We start from the raw sequence: 22,127 nt of genomic DNA on the forward strand, positions 1-22,127 counted from the left end.
ATATGTACAGGACTACTACATTGTTCAGTTTATTTTCATAGTAAAAAAGACTGTTGCGTGTTCAGATTGAAAAAAGCTGTATTATACTGTTTTGCTTCCATCTGCCATCTTCTAGAAGTATAACAAATATCCATAAGATGGAAGCAGGTTGATGTATACAGACACTCGATATTTAAAGTTTTTGATTCTTTTTTTCCTCCTTACTAACTTTCCCAGAAATGAGTATGTGTGTTTATTACTGCAAAATGAGAACCCTCTTAGAATATCACATCCTAAACCAGGATTTGTTCAGAACAAATTTAGCACTATCTAGGATATGATTTTTAACTCTTTTAGGTATGGAAAAGATTACCACTATATGGAGATCATACAAAGCTTGCAAAGTATTCTAATTTCCTATAATATTCTTGTAATATTAATATTTTGTTGTGGCTCAGCACTGAGCCTTGCTGTTTCAGAACAGGCTGACTATCTTTTCAACAGTTTCGTTTCTCATCATATGATAGACATTATAGCTGTGGTGTCTAGCTGTATAGGAAAAAGACAGCACACTCTTCATGCAGAGTGTGGTGAAGACCATACAAAATGGATGCATCTTGGGGGTGTGGGCAAGGATAACTTGGGAACAAATAGGTGTACACTAGCTTTGGAAAACCTGACATACTTCGCAGGCGTTCTGCATTTTTACACTGAAATTTGCTCTAATCCTTTCTGAACTCATTCTTAATCTCCTTTGTAGCACAGTCAATTGTAAGAATTTCAGAAAGGGAAAATAAGACCAGTGCCTTTCAGAAATAGTTTATTTATGTAGCTGAGCCACGTTCTAGTGCATTTTGAGATCTCCCCTCTGTACTGTTGACACTAGGAGATGGAATTAGTTTTAAATTGCAGAAAAATAAAGCTGTTCCTGACCTAGCAACAAACATCTCCCAGCAGGCCTTAAAGTTGTTTGGTGCCTATTTTTTTTTATCATGGTAATTACACAGTTTATTTCAGATTGCACTTTGGAGTGAAGGCCGTGATGAATTTCATCCTGTCTCTTAATTTGGCCATTCGATCTTTTGGGTTGGCTAAAAGGCAGTGCCCGCTACTCTCAGGAAAGCATTTGGAAGTTGGTGACCACCGCACATTTTAGAGGATCAGTCATAAATGTGTGGTGTAGCACTTAAATGCACGCTGATAGGAACATTATCCTCATTACATGGCTTTCAATAGCTAATGGAAAAAAAACAGGGGGCATGGGAATGTTTTCCAGAACTTTTTTATTTATGAATTGGTTTTCTCGTGCCCCACCCCAAAAAAATAAGATCAAGCCAATTAAAACTGAGCCATGAAGAGCAAGTGATAGAGAGTCCTTAACAGGTTTTGTAGTGGGTCAAAGGTTTTTTTTTATTATTTTTCAAATCGGGAGGCATTGCAATATTTGTTGATTCCAATGAGCAGTGCTCAAGAACTCTTGGTCCTTTTACAGTAATAGACCATTCTCCACTTGAAATTACATAACCCCTTAGTTGCATTCTTTGAAAAATGTGTGTTATGGATGTTTGTTTCACAGCAACCGGTAGCCCTTCATGTTTGTGTAAATGTCAGATCCTATGTAGTTATTGACTGTACTGCTGGGCCTACGTGTCTCACCACTGTAGTGGAGTTGGCCTGGGGCACTGTTCTGTGTAATGGAGCCTTTCTTCTCATGTTGATCAAGCCTTTTTCCCTGCATTCTAAGACCCTGTAGATGAGCATGAGTTTCCTCCTATTTTTTATTTATATAACTTTCGATAGACACCCCTGCGGCAGTCAGGTTCCGCGTGATGTATTGCTGTTTAGCTGCCTTTTTTGGGGGGGATATTTTTCCTTCTTTTCATGTAGGGTGTGTGTGTGTTGAGGGGTGGGGGTTGTGGGGTTGGTTGGGGGGTAAAACCATGTAATAACGAGGAAAGGCGTTGGGGGGGCGGGGGTTGTTATTAGTGTTAAAATGTATACTTTTGCTGCTGGTCTTTTAGCAAACGCTATACTGAAAGAAATAGATCAAATACACACAACTGTTCTTTGATTTTTTTTCCCTTTTGTTTTATGTCTAATCCCATTGCCTGGTTTATCTTTCTTTCTTCAAAGAATTTAGCCTTTTTTAATTTTCCTGCTTGTGGTGTTTCTGACATAATGAAAATAATGCAGCTTGATGAAGGCTGTGGGTTGAGATGTTAGTTCGGAAGATTTAGAGCATTAGAAAAATATTCATAAGTAAGAACACGTGTGTCTTAATGTTTGATGTAGCTACTCACTAAGAGTTTGTTATTTGAAGGAACTTTGTCTGGACGTTTTTGTGTGTGTGTGTGTGTTATGTGTTGTGTGTTTACAAAAGGGCCTTACCCATTTAAAACAGCAAAGCTTTCACGGTTTGGAACATTGGTTAGGATTAATGCAACCATGTATTTGTGAGACACTCATATGCCCCGACAGTCTTTCTGTGAAAACACCCAAAAATCAATAGGCATCTTTGGCCAGGACTGGACATAATGAATCAATTTAAACTGCTTGTAAAGGAGACAAAGTAGGAGATTGGAATGAAACTGAGTGGCTTTTTTGTTTGCTTATTTTTGGCATGCTTAATGTAATGGACACCCAAACTGCCTTATATATTGATTAGAGCAAAATCTATAGCTTGGAGAGATGGGACTTTCTTGAACATTTTATTTTTGGATACTGAGGGCCTTCCTGAATGGAATTTTTTCTCATAATCCTAAACTCTCAGACTCATGTATGTTTTAGATTTTCATCCAATCTGTTTTTAAATATTTCTTTTTTTGTGCATTACCTGCAGAACTGGAGACCTCCCAGTTAGTAAATGGCCTAATTCTCTCTCTCTGAAAAGACCTTTCAGTTTGTCTTTTAACTTAAATAGTTTTGTATTCCTGAAGGATGTTATGTAGGTAGCGGAGAATGGAATCCAATGCACATTAGTTATATTGTAGGCAGACAACCCTGAATAAGTCTGATTATTTAAAAGTGATAATGGAAACATTTTTTTCCATTTCATATAGACAGCATCAGTTAGTGAACCTCTGAGTGCTACAGATTCAGCCTTTACAGCAAGTGTGCACGTGCATTCTGAGTATGGCAAGAATTTATTTACTCGCTTAAAGCTCGTGGAACTGTAGCCAAGATGATGCTTGCAGAGAGATTGTGTTCATAGCAACAGGTTCTGAATGAATCAAACGGTCTCCTCCTGGCCTAGTCTCTTCCACCTGCGACCTTAGATTTTCTAGTTATGTTGTTGTCAGATTTACAAACTCCAGACCTTTCTTTCCTTGTTTAGGTCTCTTGTTGTTTAGGTTTACACTTTCTGGGCCTACATTTCCCGCTTCTTTTGAGAGGACAAAGGTGGAAGCTTTGAGCTAGCAAGCACTCTGCATGATTTCCTGTAAATAGCCGGTGAGCCCAGCCCAGCCCAGCCTGGCCTAACCTGAATGCTTTGTAAAATGTTTACCGTTCCAGAGTTAGCCAGGGTCAGGTACAGAAAGGAAGAAAACAAGCACCTGTATGCACTGCTGATGGAAAGATAGGTGGGGTTGGAATGAAAAAACACCAGGTTAGAAGGCAGAGTGTCACATGCATCCAGACAGCTGAAGTGTTTGTCCAGCCAGAACCAATCCCACATGGTTACTATACCTGATGAATGATTCCCTAAGCCCACAGCTGCCTTCCTTGTCTTTGCTGCAAGTCTCTACAAATCCTTTAGCGCCGTCTGGTTCCTGTATTTGCTGCTGCGACCACTGACCTATAGCGTGCGTTTAAGAACAGAGCCCGTTTCCAGGCTGCCCCTCACTCCACAGTCCATCTGATATCAAGCGTGATTTTTCTTTTTTTATATTCCTTAGCTGATTGCAAAAGACAAACTCATTTGCCAATATCTGTTTTGTTTGTATGTGTGTGTCTATAAATAATCCGAGTACAGGGCTCGTCTCTGCTGGAGCCTGGAATAATAGCTATTTTTTTAAATTACTTTCTATTCTGTTTTTAATTAACCATGTAGCCCTTCAGCAAAGAATAAGCTCTGCCCTCCACAACACACGCAAAATGTGCAGTAAAACATGCTTGATAAAATAGAACAACATACATCTGTTTTTTTCTGTTTTTCCTTCTATGTAATTTCTATAATCTGTTGTCAATTGACTTTTTTAATTACAGAATTTTTATTGTAATCTGAAATTATTTCTGCTGTCGTTTTAAAGGGTTGGTCACAATAGTTCCACAGCAGCAAAAATGCCTAGGTTTATCTGTGATTATTTCAATAATTTTTTAAGCTCTAAACCAAAGAAGCTTGGGACTAATGTGTGATCTTTTTTACCTTTAGTCCTGGGTATAGCGATCACATTTCCTTTTGACTGAAAGTAGTCGTGGGGAGTCAAAAATTAAATAAAAAAAAACTCCCTATGAGTACAGTAAGTTGTATACATAGTATATTTCCTTAAAAACAACAAGAAAAAAAATGCTGAAGTTGAAAGAGTTAAAAAGGCGATGTGTTAAATGAGTAAAAATATTTGGCCTAAGAATTTGCTTTAGACCTTTAATTAAAATGGTAGAAAATGTTTTGACAGTATCTAAAGCCTTGCCTCAGGGCCTGTTACTATGGTGCTCAAATCTTTATTGCAATATATTTATGTACAACACGCCATGAATTTCTCATGGTCTCCTTCAGAATGTGGTGACTGGTCTGTCATGTTCTGGCTTTCAGATCTGCTTCTGTTGTTTTCACGTCAAAACTGTGATAAGATCAGACCTGGTAAGATACTTTATGATGTCTTACATTCTTTCTTGAAGTGATGATTCAGTGGTCACACTACTTGTTCTGTTAGTACCAGGGTAAATGTTCCCAGAACCTGTGCTCATTTTGCAGATTCTGAGTTAGCCTGTGTATGATGGGCACCGGTACTTTTCTTGTTGCATGAAAAATTATTTTGCAGGAAAAGGTGTCATAATTTTGAAACTTTGTGACCCAAGGTACAAAATTGTTTACATTTATCCTTTCAGTTTTTATGTGTTCACTTTCAATAAACCAAGCTCTGTGTCTTAGATTTGTACCAATAGAAGAGAAGCTTCTAATAAGGATTAGTGACATTTAAAGAGCATCACAAAAGGCCTGTGGGAGCATAGTAGTTTAGCCAAAGATATAATGACGGTTAACTAAAACAATAATAATCCTTAAAACTGTTAAAGGTTTTAAAGGATTCAGGTTGTATCCATTATTTATTAATTACAGCACATCTCAATGTAATACGTCATTAAAATAATGATTTTTATTTTTTTGCTTTAATGTAATTAAAGTACTGTTTACACTACTTTATAGTGTACATTTTCTCCTTTATTTGTGTAAATTTGCAAGACTGAAGCTGAATCTTTTGAATGCTTCAGCTGTTCTTCTGGACCTATTTTTAGTTCACAAGTATCTTGAATAAAAAAAAGCTATGAATCGTAAACCAATTTATACTTGAGAAAACCCTCAGTGTGTGATATGATTAATTATGAAATTGTGGGCTATTAGTGTAGTTCTCTGCGACCTCCGCTCATATCCTTTTATTAAACAAACACTACTACAAACGGCTGTTGTTTGACAGTCATTTGTGTACTGTATGCTTATTAACAGCTGGTTATATTGCTGCAATGTTTTTAAATCATACTATTCAAGTTATAGACATCCCTCTCTCACATTGTAATTGTGTTCCTCTGTAATTTTTACATTTGGACTACTGTTTTGGTTGTATTGAAGGCAGTGCTTGCTGCCATGAATGCACTGTACTTACATATTGAGGAAGAAGAAAGGCAGAACTGTTCTGCATGAATGGTTATACAAAGGTTCAGGCATTTAATTACAATCATAAACGCAGTTTAGTAGGCACTTACTGTATTATTAAAGTACATTTTATGAGATAAGCCTGAAATGTTTTTATTTCTTTCTTTCGACCGGCTGGGAGTCACTGCTATGTAAAAATTTCAACTTAGGTTAGGAATAAAAGGTCTTCAGACTTTCTTTCACCCGGTGAAACTCCTTAGAAGCTTAGAGACCACAATAGGAACATTGGGTGCTTTGCTGATTACAACTGCTTAGTGTATACATAAAATCCCCCTGGGATCTTTTTGATTCCCTTTGGTCTTTTGGCCTTCCTGTAGTATATTGTAGAAAACTACTCCGTATCCTTAATAGAAGTAGAACAATTAGCATAGAAAATGCCGATGTGTCTGCCATCTTTTGCATTGTCCTTGGATGCTCATGGTGAATTCGGTTTCCTGTGTCGATACCATCAGTGTTACAGGAGGAAGTCTTTGATCAACTGCAATCAGAGATCGGTTTGAAAGGTCATTTCAGAGTTGTACTTGAAAATAAATTCCTTGCATGCTGTGCAGAAGTTTGTCCATGTTTTTCCGGCTGTTAAGGTGTCTCGTATCACTGTTATGACCTGTCCCCTACTCCTAGGTTTACAGTGTTTATATTAGTTATATGGTCTTTTTATTCTGCACTTGTTCCTTTATAGTTATCATTGGAGATGTGTGCTTCTTTGTTAGACAGGTATAGCTTTAACGTGCTGAGCACACATGACTAACACATCTGTTGTGTACAGCTAGTAATACACATGCATTTGGATCTGTCATTAGAGGGATTTACTTACATGGTATGGATTGTCCTAAGAGATGTGTAACAGAAGTCTAAAGGGTGGCATATTGTATCCTAAAAATGATAAAGTTGTTACAGGGAAATTGTACATGATATGTAAAATTGATATTAACCGTGGGGATCATCACAGAGCAAATGATCTCTCTTTTGGATTTAATTTGGATCAATAAACCAAACAAGCAAGATGGAACAAAAACCTTCCTCTCCCTTTTATCCTTTCATACTGTATATTCATCAAGTAAATTCTACCTAATCTGTATGTTGTCTAAAGTTCTGTGCCTGTCAGGAGTGTGGAAACATTAGCCAGCCTGTCGCACTTGCAATCGTACCAAGAAAAGGCTTGCAGGGCTTCCTGACCACTTGTTAATATTATCTCTCAAAAGATCAAGCTGTCAAGGAAAAAGAGAAAATACATGCTGTAAAAAGGGAATCAAAGGCAAACTGCAAAACTGTTATTGATGATTTATTCTTTGCAGCTGCAAAGCTAGAATTATTTGTTTTCACCCAATTTGATGTTTTGTCCGTTCATTTCAACAATGACCTCTAGCTAAGATGAAAATGCCTGTGGCTGTTGTTTTCAATTGAAAATAGTTGTTTTAGCTTTAAATAAAATTATTTTGATCAACTGTTGGACATTTAAAAATATTTTAATCAAAATCGGAGGCTTTTGACAATAGACCAGAGATAAAAGTATACAGTAGGCTACAGAAAAAGACTTTTTAAAATGTGGTCAGATAATGTATATATACTTTTGCATTAGTGTGCAAAGGTTTAGCCTAGCCACTTTCTAGAGGGCCCTTTTAACAACTTTTTGTAATACCCCCCAAAAAACCCAACCTGATTTGAGTGATCCCGATGAAATGTATTAAGAATGAAGAGTCAGGTGTGTCTAAATCTCCCCATGCTTAATTTCATTGGCTAGACGCATGGTACAGATAGGGGTATTCGAGGGATTACACGCATAATGGTGAGAAAAATCCCAGTAGGACACAGATCCCCTACAGATTTGACTGAAATTTTCTGCAGATTTTGATTGACCCCGCTTAGCTGGGACACTGTGGAGAATACAAAGTTAATTATTCATAGATTTTTTTCTGCAGTGCTTGGGGTATAGCCTTTCCTTTCCATGAAAGTTAGTTTTGCTGCTCAAATATACACAGATCCATCACTGGCAAACTATAATAAATGCAGTTTTCCCTTTTTACGTTTTTACTTTAATGCCACTGTAATGTATTTACTCTGTGCTCTCGGCTCTCGGCTAAGAATAGTCGGATAGCACACATACAGTAAGACACTGCCTGATGCACGCTGTTAATCTATTTTTGTTAACCTCTGCTTAATATGCAAAGCAAAAAAAAAAGCTTCAATTTCACGATTTTCTTATCTTGGTGCAGGGAAGTGAAAAGTAATAAGTGAGAAAGTCAAATTTTGCCAGCATGCGCAGGTTAATTACTGGCATCGCTTAGCCCAGGAGCACCCATCCCTGTTATCAGAATATCTCTTTCAAGTGAATAATTTTTCTTGGCGCGTGAAGTATGCAGTTAATGGGGAGATTAGACACCATTGTTTAGACGTTAATGTGCGTTTCTGAGGAGAACGCTTCTCTGTTTGGATTTGAAGTTGTCAGAACATCAATTCAGTCTCCTTTACGGCACTTCCTCCACAGAGCTTTGTTTCCGAACAAGTGTTGGTCAAACAAGCCTTTGTTTGTGGTCAGTCACTCGGCACACAACAAAAGAGTCTGGGATGGGACAATGAAGAAACTGTTTCAGTGGAGGCCAGGGGCAGCTGTGATACTACAGCCTGGAATACTGATTGAGAGTGCGCTTGCTGCAGTTTTTAAAAACAGAGGGGAGGTTAATAGCTTCTGTGCTCTGTGTGGGTAAATATTATTTTAGCATAAGTCCTGTTAATTAAAATAAAGCCAATAATTCATTTTTTTACCCTTTTGATCATAAAATAAATACGAGCCTTTGTTAAATTTCAAAGATATAGAAAGAATACTAGTAGAAACACAAGCTACAGATAAAACTCCAAAATTATATTACACAACAGTGTCCTTTCTTCCCCTATATACAGTAATCCTGTTACAGCATTGTTCCATTACCTCAATTACTATTATCTCTAAAAGCTGTTGAATCTTAACAGGATTGTCAAGGACAAAACAAAAGAAGAGCTCTTTTTTCACATGCAGCAGGGACAGTGAAAAACTTAAAAGAACTCTTCAGATATCTTTACATGCATTTTGTCAGTCAGTCCCGGCATTCTGAAACACTTCAGTTTCAATAACTGCTACTGTTTTTCCGATTTGTATTGCAACATTGAATCAGGTTTTTTTCATACAGCAGATAACAGTACAGCAGCAAAAATCAGTCACAGGCTGTTTGCTGTGCAAGTTCCTTTTTTAATCTTACGGCATTCATCGTTTGTCATGGGGATTGATTGATATCTTTGTCATTATTACACAGCTTTATTAAGAAGACACTGGCACAAACTTTGTATTTTTATTAAACAAGAATAAAAATATATTTTGACTGCTCTTCTCTCATAACATTGTGTTAGTATTTAAGCAGTAAATCCCCCTCACCCAAATGCATCTGAAAGTTTGTCCAGGGCATACATTTGCAGGATAATGTGACATCCCTCCAGCAAAAACTAGCTAAATAAAATTTAACTTTAAAGCCATTAATCGGATTATAGAACTAAGCAGTGAAAATGAAACCAGTAACCATTTTTTTTCTTTTTAGTGCTTGCTTTGTTCTTAGAAAGGAGAGTTCTGCCTGTGTAGGCATATTTGTTTTTGATGGTTCAAATTTGCAAGTGTCTTAACAACTTAGCACCTTTTTAGCAGTGAAAAGTTATCTTTTAAAGCCCAACTGCTCCCATGAGCTCATGTCAAACCACAGGAATTACTGAACACATTTCCTTCCAAGAAGTTTCAAATTTCAGCGTAAACATTTATTTTATAATGAGTGAAACTATATTATTAGAGAGCTCTTATGGTATGAAACATATATGAGTGGTTTATTTACTTAATTTAAGAAAAAAATCAAGAAAAAATAATAAATTAAGAAGCTGCATTTTTCAATATTTAAAGAAGCATTTCCTAGAAGTGGTTGCAAATGTCATCAGTATTTGACAAGAGGAAAGAGAGCTGTTTAATGCTCCAGCATTGCTGTCATGTCCTACAGAAACTGGCACCTCTGATTTCATTCCATGCTAGTCTAAAAATCTGGGCACCTCTGCCAGCTCTGAAAGACGGGCCCAACAACTGTCACAGGAAGCATCAAATGCTTGAGCTGTCGATAGTGACCCACATTTGCAGAAAATTGGAGGGCTTTCTAATTAACTGAGGATCTGTAAATTAGAGTGAAGCTGCTTCACGAGTTCTCTTAAATGCTTAAAGTGTCAAGCCGCAGATAATCATTACATCTAACAAACTCCAGAATGTAGCAGTCGCTATGAGAGTAAATCAGCATGGAAGTTTTTTTTTTCCATTACATGAATGTTAAACAGTTTTGAATCTGGTTCTTTCTATGAATTTGCAGTGCATTTCAGCATTCACTATACAGGTTTCCTGATATATTTTATGTGGGAAAACAAGGTGCAAAATTATTTTGTAAAAAGATAAAAATACTATTTTTGGACAGACCCCTCCCCCCTGCATTAAATACTCATGAGTTAAACAAGGAAAGAGTCTTTCCTTCTGCAGTTCCAATTGAATTATTTTTTTTTCCTTTCTAAAAGATTTGTATCTTTAAACCAAACTATTGGAGTGCCTGCTTTTTCTGTCTTTCCATGTCTTGTCATTAAATCAGATTGTAACAGTTTGTCAGCAAAAGCTAGATTTAAGCATTTTCACTGCAATGTGTGAAAGATGAACATTTGTTTCGGTGAGTACTGTGCCAATCAATAATCCTTCAGCTTGACTAGGCTATCAATTATTGCTGCAATTATTTGTCTAGTTGGATATTTAAAATGTCATCCGAAAAAGATGATTACATATTCCAGAAAGCCCTGCACTGTATAATCAAATGAACTCGGTCTTGTTAAATGTAGTGTTGTAGTAACCTGTCCTTCAAAGCTGTGTTCTACAGTGGCCAATAAAAATGGCACCTTCTCACTGCTGTGTGCTTAAAAGCTGTTTTTATTTTGAAAGAGGGAAGAATATCTTTGGGAAAGAAAAGGCAATTTGACACATGAGAGAACCTTTTTTCCCTCAATAAAATATTCTGTTGAACCTTTAGATACATATTCATACAATACTCATAAATACTGTGTGTATATATATACACACACATACATAGGCAAGGTATACTTATACTTATGTATCTTTGCTTTATACCTCCTTCAAACCCTTAAGAAATATCTTAAGGTCCCCGAACAGTCTCATTTTTATAAAAATGTTCAGCACTCAACAGACATCAGATACAGCATCATTTTTTTAAAGAAAGTCCGGAGGGCATAAGACATTCAGTTTAATTTATGGTGTACACTTTTTGAGCCTAGTACAATGCTGAAGGTATTGCATATTTAACAGTTAAAACTTGCATGGAAAATCTATAATCATATTAAATATGAAGCAATTTTAATAATTGTTATATCCAAATAAATTTTACACTAGGAATGTAAAATGCAGAAAATACCTCTTGCATGATAATAGAAAAAATATAGTAGGTTAAACCCAGTGCAGGTGGCAACAATTAACTGTAATTTTTGCAGATTGTAATGATCCATAATTTGCCAACCAAAAATGGCCTTTTGCATTTCCCCCCCAAGAAGTTCTTTCCTGCTTTGATTTTGCACACATTTTTCAGCTGTTGGTCTTTTACTAAATTGTCATGACAGATCCAGGGTGCCATAGGTTTAAAAGAAGAATGTGACATTATTTTACTAAATTAGCCACCCTGCTTTCCTGTCTGCACTTGATTGACATATTGTGTAAGAGTGTGAAGGTATTTTGTCCATTTGTTCGTTTGTCTGTAGATTGTGTGAAGTTGTACAAATTGTAAAATTAAGTAGTGTGTATTGTGGTATTTAACCTTCTCCCCACTAAAGAATAAATTTGTTAAGAAAAATGTATTTCTTGTAGGATTCACCTACAGCTTTAATTTAAAAAACCTGCTGATGATCGGTCACATGATTGTAATATTATTGGCCTCTTTTTGTTTCCAGAGAATTGCTGTGAATAATCTGTCCACAGTAGTTAATAAATCTTGCACTGTACACCTACATTGAACCTTTGTCATGATTAAACCTCATTTGTTATATCAGATGGTCCTCCCTGTACTGTTTCTATAACTTGAAGCACACAAGCATGAAAGAATCCAAATAAAATGCACTTTATTTCAAGTGTACGAGTACTGTATAACACATGTGGTTGAAACAAAGGGAATGAATGGTACTGTACAGCCATAAAAGGGTGGTGTTAGTGAGAATTTGAGAAATCTCAAACATTTGTATTAAAAGGACTGTGTGTGAGCACTGTTGTGTTCTGGAATCTCTCCATTATATAGATCATCATAAAGGGTTGTCTTATTACATGGTTTGGTGGCTTTTGAAGACTTCAGACAGAACCCCTCAAGTAAAAAGCAGAGATAAAAGGAAATATATGCCAATGAGCAAATTCGGTGTCTTATACCTCTGTTCCTTTTTTTTCTCCCTTACATAGGATGTATTAAAGAGATGGAAAGAAATTGCATTTAAGGGGAGTTTTGAAGCTTATTGCTTACACATCAGATTACATCTGTTTCTCCTGACTTGTCACTGAATTCCAGCTAAATCTGGCTTTTTGTATGATGGTACTCTGATTTTTTATGACCATTTGACCTCTTGTTTTCATAGCTTAAATAAATTGCAATTACTGTAAAATGTAATACATCAGATGCATTTTCTCCTCATGAGCTCCAATTTGTAGGGTACAAGCTGACATTCGTTACTCAGTGTTAGATATCCATTTTGTTGCTTTTGTGGCAAAACTGGCTGAATTTGTGAAGCTTGATATCCAATATATCAGAAGGTTTGGGGATTTTAAACACACTCTTTTTGTTTACCTGTGGGCTCAGTGCTGTTGTTTTCAGTACTGATTTTTAGAGTGCTCTAAATTTTAAATTTAACTGGCCTAATTACAGCCAATCTGATCACTAGCACACATATGTTGCATCTACGTAGGATTGTTATTTTTGAAGCGTATTTTGGACAATTTAGCATTTAATTCTTAAGGCATGGTAAGTCAAATTAAACAGATCATTGGAACAGAAAATGGTACAAATGTTTTATGTGGCTTAAGTTGGTTACATCATATGACCCTAGACAGTGTTTTTAATATGCTTATTAATTCTTTAGACTTAATCAGGTGACCAGAACATTAGTTAAAAGCTTTTAGGAATGCTTTGGATTTTCTGTCTACACTCACATTTTGATGGAAGACAGATCTGCTTTTCAAATTTATCCTGTGCGGCTGTGCTTTTAAAAGACCTCAAGAAAAACTGCTTTCTTTTAAAACTGTTCCTGAGAATGCAGACAGCGTGCATAGAGCACACACAAGTTTTAACAGAATTGTTAATACTCCAAAGTTTTCAAATGCAAAATTGAACCACCAAAATATCAGATTAATTTCCAAAGCCTGGAATTAGTCGCCTTTTTCAAGTAACTTGGGTAGCACTGGGGGTTACTAGGGCTTTTCACATTCTTCGTAGAATGGATGAGATATAGCAGAACATTTGTAAAAATGAATATGGAAATATATGTATTGCAATAAAGAGATTGAAGTATAACCTTTTGGAGAAAATGTAGAATTTTTCTGTCTAGTTGAATTCTAAATCTCTAGAAGTTACAAAATGGTAACTTTTTTTAACTATAAATGAAATTAGCACAATCTGATAAAAAACTTACCTTGCCACAGATTTTTCCTTTTTACTGTCTGCTTTGGATCCGAGAAACCACTGAAATACCTGAAATTTCTTGTGGCTCCAGAGTTCCAGATCAAGCCCAGGACATTTCTGTTGAATGGTTCCTTTAGCAAAGGTTTCTTCTAGTCTGCTGTATAACAAATATGAGGTTGTACTTCTAAAGAGAAAAGGCTCCTCTCTCAATGTTCAAACTTGGAGATTTAGGGAAAAGATGGGGGAAGCCATGACATTTCATGTTAGACATATTTGTACTAAAGGGGAAAGAATCATAAAGGCACATTTTTAAAAAAGTGTTTATTTCTCCTCCATTTGCTTAATGTTTAAAAGCTTAATTTCAGTTTGGGTTTATTATCTAATCTTGTAAATGAGTTCATAGAAGAGCTGGGTACATTTAATGAGATTACAAATGCATTGTGAAACAAATTACAGGTCAACCTGGAAGAGCCATTGAAAGTCAATTATTATTTTAAATGTTCCTTTGCCTTCACAATTGTGGGTATTGTTTATTCTGCGTAACTGTAATGTGTTCTTTTGCTGAGGCTTACCAAGGGGCTTTTTGTGTTTTTATTTTTACAAAGGCATAATTGATTTAATAAACAGAAATGTAGAACTGTTCTGAATTATTAAACGCTTTTGACTGTAAAGGCACTAATTTACTAAAAGCTGTGGTATAAAAATAATAGGTCATATCCCTCTATAGAGGTACAAGGTAATGTGTGGAGAAACATCACTGCTGTAAGACAAAGGATCAGTTATTCATCCATTAGGTAGCTTATTCAGTTTGGATTGAAAGGCCAGCAAGGTCCCTGGTAAATATTTCTTTTGTAACTTTGATCTGTGCCTGAAATCATCAACACAATATTTACATTTTTGCTGTAGGTAACTACAGTGATAACCTGGTTTTGAATATGTATTTCTTTTAGCTGTTACTGCAATTTGTTTCTTCTTGAGATCCACTACCTGTGGGAGTTTTTGACATACTCCACATATGCCTTTTTTGTATTCTAATGAAAGAGTGCATTCTGTTCAGAGGCCTCATTGTTTGCCTTTATTGTGGAGCTTTAAACTACTCACAGTAAGCATGCCTGAGAACAATTCTTACAGCGGCACGATGCCGTCTATTTGAATTCCCTGTACAGACCTAAAATAACAACATAGAAAATAGTCCGTGCCTTCTCTTGTAACATTGTTATGTTTTTATCTTTTCTGTTCAGTTTTGGGGTTTCGGCTATAGTGTTTTCTGATGTAAGTAGTTTTTAAAATGTAAGTTATATTCAAAACTATGTAATGCCTTTACCAGGTGACAAACTGCAGAGATAAGTCAGAAGTAGTAAAAATAGATACCGTATTTTGAAGATTCCTTTCTGACAGTGATTAAACCCAAATCTGATTATGTATTCTTTACCTTTGGCTGTTCCTAGTTAATTAAGGTGCCTGAAACATAACTAAAATCTACTAACCCTTTTCCCTTTCCAAAAGACTATGGGCAGACTTTCTACCTCAGCCTTTAAGGGGAGCTCAATCGCCACTTGTCAGTCACTTAGTAGGTTCAAATACAGACTGCTAAACAACGCAGCCCTGAAGGACTCTGACTTCTTGCAAAGTCTGTCTCACAGAAACAGACTTTTCTGTTTAGGAAGCTGTGTTTTTTTTTCAGTGACACTTTTCCAAACATGGGCAAGGGTTTTTTCCAAAAGCGTAACGAAACGAGAGAAAATGTTTAGGTCAGGAGACTCATGGAGGTCTTTCTTGTTTTTCCCAGGTAAAGATGAGCCCAGCAGCTATACTTGCACAACCTGTAAACAGCCATTCACCAGTGCATGGTTCCTACTCCAGCATGCACAGAACACTCATGGGTTCAGGATATACCTGGAAAGCGAGAATGGCAGCCCCCTCACCCCACGCGTGGGCATCCCTTCAGGCCTGGGTGCCGAGTGCGCCTCCCAGCCACCACTCCATGGGATCCACCTTGCAGACAACAGTCCTTTCAACCTGCTACGGATACCGGGCTCCGTTTCCTCCCGGGAAGCGCCAAGCATGCGAGAGGGCCGCTTCCCTCCCACGCCTCCTCTCTTCAGCCCCCCTCCTCGACACCACCTGGATCCCCATCGTATAGAGCACCTGAGCCCCGAGGACATGGCCCTGGCGACACATCACCCGAGTGCCTTTGACAGGGTGCTGCGGCTCAATCCCATGGCAATGGATCCGCCCGTGATGGATTTCTCACGGAGGTTGCGGGAGCTGGCCGGGAATACTTCTGGATCCACGCCTCCCCTGTCGCCCAATCGGCCCAGCCCTATGCAAAGGCTACTGCAACCATTCCAGCCAGGGGCCAAACCTCCCTTTTTGGCCACCCCTCCTCTCCCAGCCATGCAGTCTCCTTCGGGTTCTCAGTCAACTCCTAGCCAGCAACAGCAACAACAGCAGACACCCTTAAAGACCAAGTCATGCGAGTTTTGTGGAAAGACTTTCAAGTTCCAGAGCAACCTAATAGTTCACCGGCGGAGCCACACAGGAGAAAAACCATACAAGTGCCACCTATGCGACCATGCCTGCACCCAGGCCAGCAAGTTAAAGCGCCACATGAAGACCCACATGCACAAGTCCTCACCCATGACTGTCAAGTCCGACGATGGTCTTTCCACAGCCAGTTCCCCAGAGCCAGGTACTAGTGAATTAGTCGGCAGTGCCAGCAGCGCCCTTAAGTCTGTGGTGGCTAAGTTTAAGAGCGAGAACGATCATGGGTGCATGATCCCCGAGAATGGGGATGAGGAGGAGGAGGAGGAGGAGGAGGAAGAGGAGGAGGAGGAGGAAGAGGAGGAAGAAGGGGAGGAGATGGAGAATGATGGGGGCAGGAATGACTACCACTTTGGCCTCAACCTTGAGGCAGCCCGACACCATGAAAACAGTGGTGGGCGGCACATTGGAGGCGGGGAGGAGGGGATTCCTCGATCGCTTCCAGAGGTCATGCAGGGCATGGGCCTGGCAGCAAGCATGCAGCACTACAGCGAGGCCTTCCATCAACACAAGCGCGGAGTGCTGACCTCAGACACCGAGGTCCAGAGGGACATGTGTGATGAGGACTCTGTGGCTGGGGAATCTGATCGAGTAGACGATGGCTCTGGGTCCGCCATTAATGGCAGGGGGTCCTCTCCGGGTGAATCGGCCTCAGTGGGCATGTCCAAAAAGCTGCTGCTGGGTAGTCCCAGCTCCCTAAGCCCTTTCTCGAAACGCATCAAAATGGAGAAGGATTTTGACCTTCCCACCACCATACCCAACACTGAGAATGTGTATTCCCAGTGGCTGGCTGGGTATGCTGCTTCTAGGCAGCTCAAGGACCCTTTTCTGAACTTCGGAGATTCCAGACAATCGCCTTTTGCCTCCTCCTCCGAGCACTCCTCGGAGAATGGCAGTTTACGCTTCTCCACCCCCCCGGGGGAGATGGACGGAGGGGTGTCAGGCCGCAGTGGCACAGGGAGTGGAGGGAGCACCCCTCACATCGGGGGCCCCGGCCGGCCAAGCTCCAAGGACGGCCGCCGAAGTGACACATGCGAGTACTGTGGCAAAGTCTTCAAAAACTGCAGTAACCTTACGGTCCACCGGAGGAGCCACACAGGGGAAAGGCCGTACAAATGTGAGCTCTGCAATTACGCCTGTGCTCAGAGTAGCAAACTCACCAGGCACATGAAAACTCATGGCCAAGTGGGAAAGGACGTTTACAAATGTGAAATCTGTCAGATGCCTTTTAGCGTGTACAGTACCCTGGAGAAACACATGAAAAAATGGCACAGTGATCGCGCCTTGAATAACGATATTAAAACTGAATAGAGAAGTATTGATTACCCATCCGCCCATAAACGTTCCCTGTAGATTTCCCTCTTTTGGTAGTCCAGTGGAAGCTAAGAATAACGTGCTTGTCACCAGCACATCTTGTTTAGTTTACCGTCAAATGCATGATCTGTATCGGGGCAATACTATTGCATTTACGCAAACTTCGAGCCTTTCTCTTGTGCAATAATTTACATGTTGTGTATTTTTTTCTTTTTTGATTAGACAGCATGTATGGTATGTTTTGGCTAATTTTGAAAAAATTGTCCCTGGTTGGTTAGTTGTTGAGTAAATGTGTTGCTGTTTCCTTGTTACTTTTTATTTAAGAAAAAAAAAACACCATGCTGCATACATTCTGTAATACATATCATGTACAGTTTTGTGTTGTAACATGGAGGAAAACAGTCTATTGCTTAACCCTCTCTGGACGGGCTGGGAACCGCACTTAAACTAGTCTTTCTAAAAGATGATCTGTCCAAATGGGGTTAAAAATATCAATTGGGTTATTTACAATATAGCAGTGACAGCCTTGAATTTCTTAAAAAAAATAAAAATAGAAAAATGAATTAAAAGAAATTTGAATTTGTACTATCATTTGGTAAAAAAAAAAATCTGAGTGCCTTGGATATATTGAAACTGCATTGGTTAATCTTCCTATTTGTTATAAGCTTGGAGTCTCAGCTAGATACTGGAAGTGGGTCTTTTAGATCCTAAATAAGGTTCTTGCATCAAGCACCTGACTGCTATGGTCGACTGTGACTACAAAAAAAAAATTAAAATAAGCGAATAAAATTTCTAGTTAATCATCATTTAGCTACCTATTACATGTATATCTTTTAATTATGACTCTGTTTACTGGCATGGTACATGCTATACTGTGTGGGTTGTTTCTTTTTCTTTTGGTACCATACACACTGGTACTGTGAGTTGTTAATTCACAAACTTAAGCTCTTTTTTTACTGTTTTAATGTTTTTGTAAGTAGCACAAAAATAAAATGTATGTTGCCTGGATCTTCAGTGTGCAGCCCGAGCAGTATTACTGAATAAGGCACCTAAACAAGGGTATTCGCGTCCCTGTTAAGAATTTATCAGCGCTTAATGACACTGATGGGTAATGGGATGATCTAGAGAAGGGGAGGTCTATGTGTGAGGGCATGTTGAGGACTTGTTTTGTAAAGAAAAGCATTTGAAAATTGTCTGTTAGTGATGATTAACTATGAATTGCCCATACATGAAACATGAAACTGAAATCCTCAAAAGAATTTCATTCACAAGAGTTGCAGTACGTACGCCTGTGCTCCCTAAAAACAAACGATTTCTAAGTTTTCAAACACTGTGTGCTATTTGTGTTGACATAAAAAAGGATACTTTTTATTAAATTAGCATCTGCCCCGATTGATGTTAAGATAGCACTTGACACTCTGCCTGTTATGTCTGTATCCTTTTTTCTTTAATCAGAGGTACAGAGGTTGAGTATAAAATGACTGCTCGTATATAGGACAACTAAGTGCACTGTACAATTTTCCCAGTTTACAGGTATACACTTAAGGGAAAACTTACTATAATGCTGACATGAATATGATCTTGTTGTTTAGCATAGAGAAAAAGGCTTCTGCCAGCCATTTCCACACCTAGAAAGCCTGGCTCCTTGGACAAAAGGTAGCAGTGCTGTGAATGGAAATAGACTACCCTTCTATAGAATGAATGACCGCACACTCTACTTACAGTGCAAGAATTTTTGTACAAATTTTTTAAAATATAAATGTTAAAAGAATTTTTTAAAAGAACACTTCATTATCTTTAGGGGGAACTGTATTTAAGGTTTTTTTTTTCTTTGTCTTGGTGGTATTCAAGACCCGATCACATATATATAAAAGAAAAGAAATCTGTGATAGAGGACTTTTTTGTTTGTTTTTGCCTTGGCTGTACACAGCTCTTCAGGTTAAATAAAACTTGCATTGGGGAAAGGTTTAAGATTATATATAAATATATATATAGAACTTAAATATAGGAAAATGCACACTCATGTTGATTCCTATGCTAAAACACATTTATGGTCTACTTTTTTCTGTATTTCTAGAATGGTATTTGAATTAAATGTTCACCTAGTGTAGGCACTATAGTATTTATATTGAGGCTTGTATTTTTAACTGTTGCTTGTTCTCTTAAAAGGTATAAATGTACCTTTTTCGGTAGTGGAAAAAACAGGCTGCCACAGTATATTTTTTTAATTTGGCAGGATAATATAGTACGAATTATTTGTATGTTTCAAAAATTAAAAAAAAAACAAACATGTGGCATTGTATAGATGAAAGGCCATATAATGGTCTCTTCAAGGAGTCCTTTCAGAATGTCCACAATAGCTAAAACAGATGGTTGTACATATCTTTTTATTTCTCCTGCTGCCATTATGTATGCAGTACTGCAAGCTAATGTTGGTTTGTTCTGTAGTGTGCTTTTTTGTCCCTCAACTTCTCTCACCCTACTACATTCCAGCATCTTTAAAGAAAACAAATTCATATGCAGTAAATAAAAAATATAAAAAGAATAAAAAAATAAATGTTTTGCAGGTTTTTTTTTCATTGCCAAAAACTAAATGGTGCTTTATATTTAGATTGGGAAGAATTTCATATGCAAAGCATATTTAAAAATGAAAATAAAGGAAAAGCCCGCTTGAGTTGATACTTTTTTGTAAATGGCAATGCGGAATATTTTGTTATCAGCCTTTTCTATTCCTGTAATGAAAGCTGTTTGTTGTAACTTGAACTTGAACTTTATCTTTTACTATGGGAGTCACTATTTATTATTACTTATGTGCTCTGTTCAAAACAGAGGTACAGAAATGGATCTTTTTATTTCTTTTTTTATTTTTATTATTATTTTTTTTAGGATGACCAAAGGTCATTAACAACCTGGCTTTTTTTTTGTTGTATTTGTTTCTGGTCTATGTTAAGTTCTATTGGAGAAACCACTGTCTGTGTTTTTTGGCAGTTGTCTGCATTATCCTGTTCACACACCCATTTTGTCCCTTTATTGAAAAAAATAATAAAAATTTTAAAGTATATTTGTTGATGTGGCTTTGGGTTCTCATTGATCTCCGTCCTGCTCAGGGCTGAGCGGTAGCGCATTTGGAAAGCCAGCCTAACTGGGTATTTTTCATATCAAGGGTGTATAGAAGCGCTGTCACTGAAGTATGAGTTTTCAGATACAGAGCCTGCCTTACATTATGGTAATTTGGGGGACTTTAAAGAGGTCTGGGGTCTTTCTGGTGGGCAGCTGTATCATAGAGACTTGCCTACAGTTGGCAGTAATTTAAATTTTTGCTGGCAGTCTAGCGTGTAGGGGCCTGGAGACGGCTCTCTTCCCCTCACCCTCCCGGCGGGGTGTTTTGGCTGCAGGGCAGGGACAGGGCGGTGTTTTAAACGCAGTGTTGGGAAGGCCACGGCGTAGTTGCTGTTGCCCTACCTGTTCTGCGGAGCAGCACAATTTCAGCTACGAGTGCTGTCAACCTGTCACTCTCGGTTGCTCGCAGTGCTGTCACATGTCTTACCAAAAAATCAGACTAACAGAGGTATGGTGTCTTCATTAGAGACACATTTATCTTTATCTCAGATTTAAAAAAAGGCAATGAGGTAGTAATTTGATACAGGTGTTGAATGCTGACCTTTTTTTTTTAAGAGGAAGTTGAGGAGGAGGAAGTTATGCAAAAATATGCAGCAGTGATGAGGAGTTCAACGCAAACATTATTCAGTTTGTCATCAGGGCTAAATCTGTTAGTTGTTGCAAATTATCCTTTCATATTCTTTGAAGTGTTAGTGCCTGTATATGCTACCCTGTTTACACATTTATTTTCAATGAGACCAAATTTATTCTTAGTTTTTCGGAAATTCTGCTGGGGTGAAAGAAACCACTTTCAACGGGCTGCACCGTTTTGTGGACGTGTAAGAGCAGACGCAACGAACTAAGCCTCTTGCTTGCTGAATGACAATATACCCTTTTACCCATTCAAATGACACATTTTATTAAAACATCGGCAGCTTCTTTATTCACTGTTAACAATGCTACAGAACACGACATGAAAATAATAAAACAAATCGGTGACATTTTTCTAACAGTGTGATAAATTAATTGTGTTGTAAAACCATGAACCACTGGGGTCTTTTCAGGTTTATTACAGTTCCAGAAACCCATTTATTTGAAAAGTATAATGTGTTTGGCAGTTATAAAAATCTATACAAGCATGACCCACTGTCCCTATAAAGTTAAATGAAATTTTTATTCCATTGTTGAAAGATGCTCAGGTAAACTAGAATAAAAATAATGAAAACTCTTCAAGGCGTTGTAAATTTCAAGTGCCTGAGTATGCCTAGTTTCAGATTTGGCCTTAAAGTCAAGTAGTGGGAAGTGTGAGATGTTCTGGTGACTAAACAGTGCCGGGATCTTGCCCTTTTTTGTGGTTTATAAATGCAGGTACTTTTGCAGTATCTTCCTTCTCTCAGAAGGTTTCTACTAAGAAAGGAGAATTCAGAAAATAACAGGAAGAATGCTGAATTCTTGAGGGAGATGTGGTTTTCCATTAATTTAATAACACCATTTGTGTACTGCAGAATAGAATGTCTTATTGGAAGGAACTCGCACATGTTAATATGCAATCTCATTTTTGCTTAAAGATTGTGATGGCAGTTCCAGTCTTTGTTGTGACTATTGTGATGTCCATGAAG

General features: G+C 38.0%; 1 protein-coding gene across 5 annotated transcripts in view; it reads left to right on the forward strand.

Annotated features, from left to right (window-relative positions):
• The window catches only part of bcl11aa (BCL11 transcription factor A a), a 53,135-nt gene extending 32,665 nt beyond the window's left edge, over nt 1-20,470 (forward strand). For 4 of the 5 annotated variants that reach the window (XM_006638613.3, XM_069179862.1, XM_069179861.1 and 1 more), the window contains exon 3: nt 15,341-20,470. In XM_006638613.3, the coding sequence (XP_006638676.1) occupies nt 15,341-17,406 (2,066 nt within the window). In that variant the 3' untranslated portion in view covers nt 17,407-20,470. Of the gene's footprint in view, nt 1-4,696; nt 4,781-15,340 lie in introns of those variants that run through there. The other variant, XM_015363232.2, reaches the window with a different exon arrangement.
• The last annotated feature ends 1,657 nt before the right edge of the window (nt 20,471-22,127 follow it).

Source organism: Lepisosteus oculatus, chromosome 17 (genome assembly GCF_040954835.1).
Source record: "Lepisosteus oculatus isolate fLepOcu1 chromosome 17, fLepOcu1.hap2, whole genome shotgun sequence".
NCBI classification, from domain to species: Eukaryota; Metazoa; Chordata; class Actinopteri; order Semionotiformes; family Lepisosteidae; genus Lepisosteus; species Lepisosteus oculatus.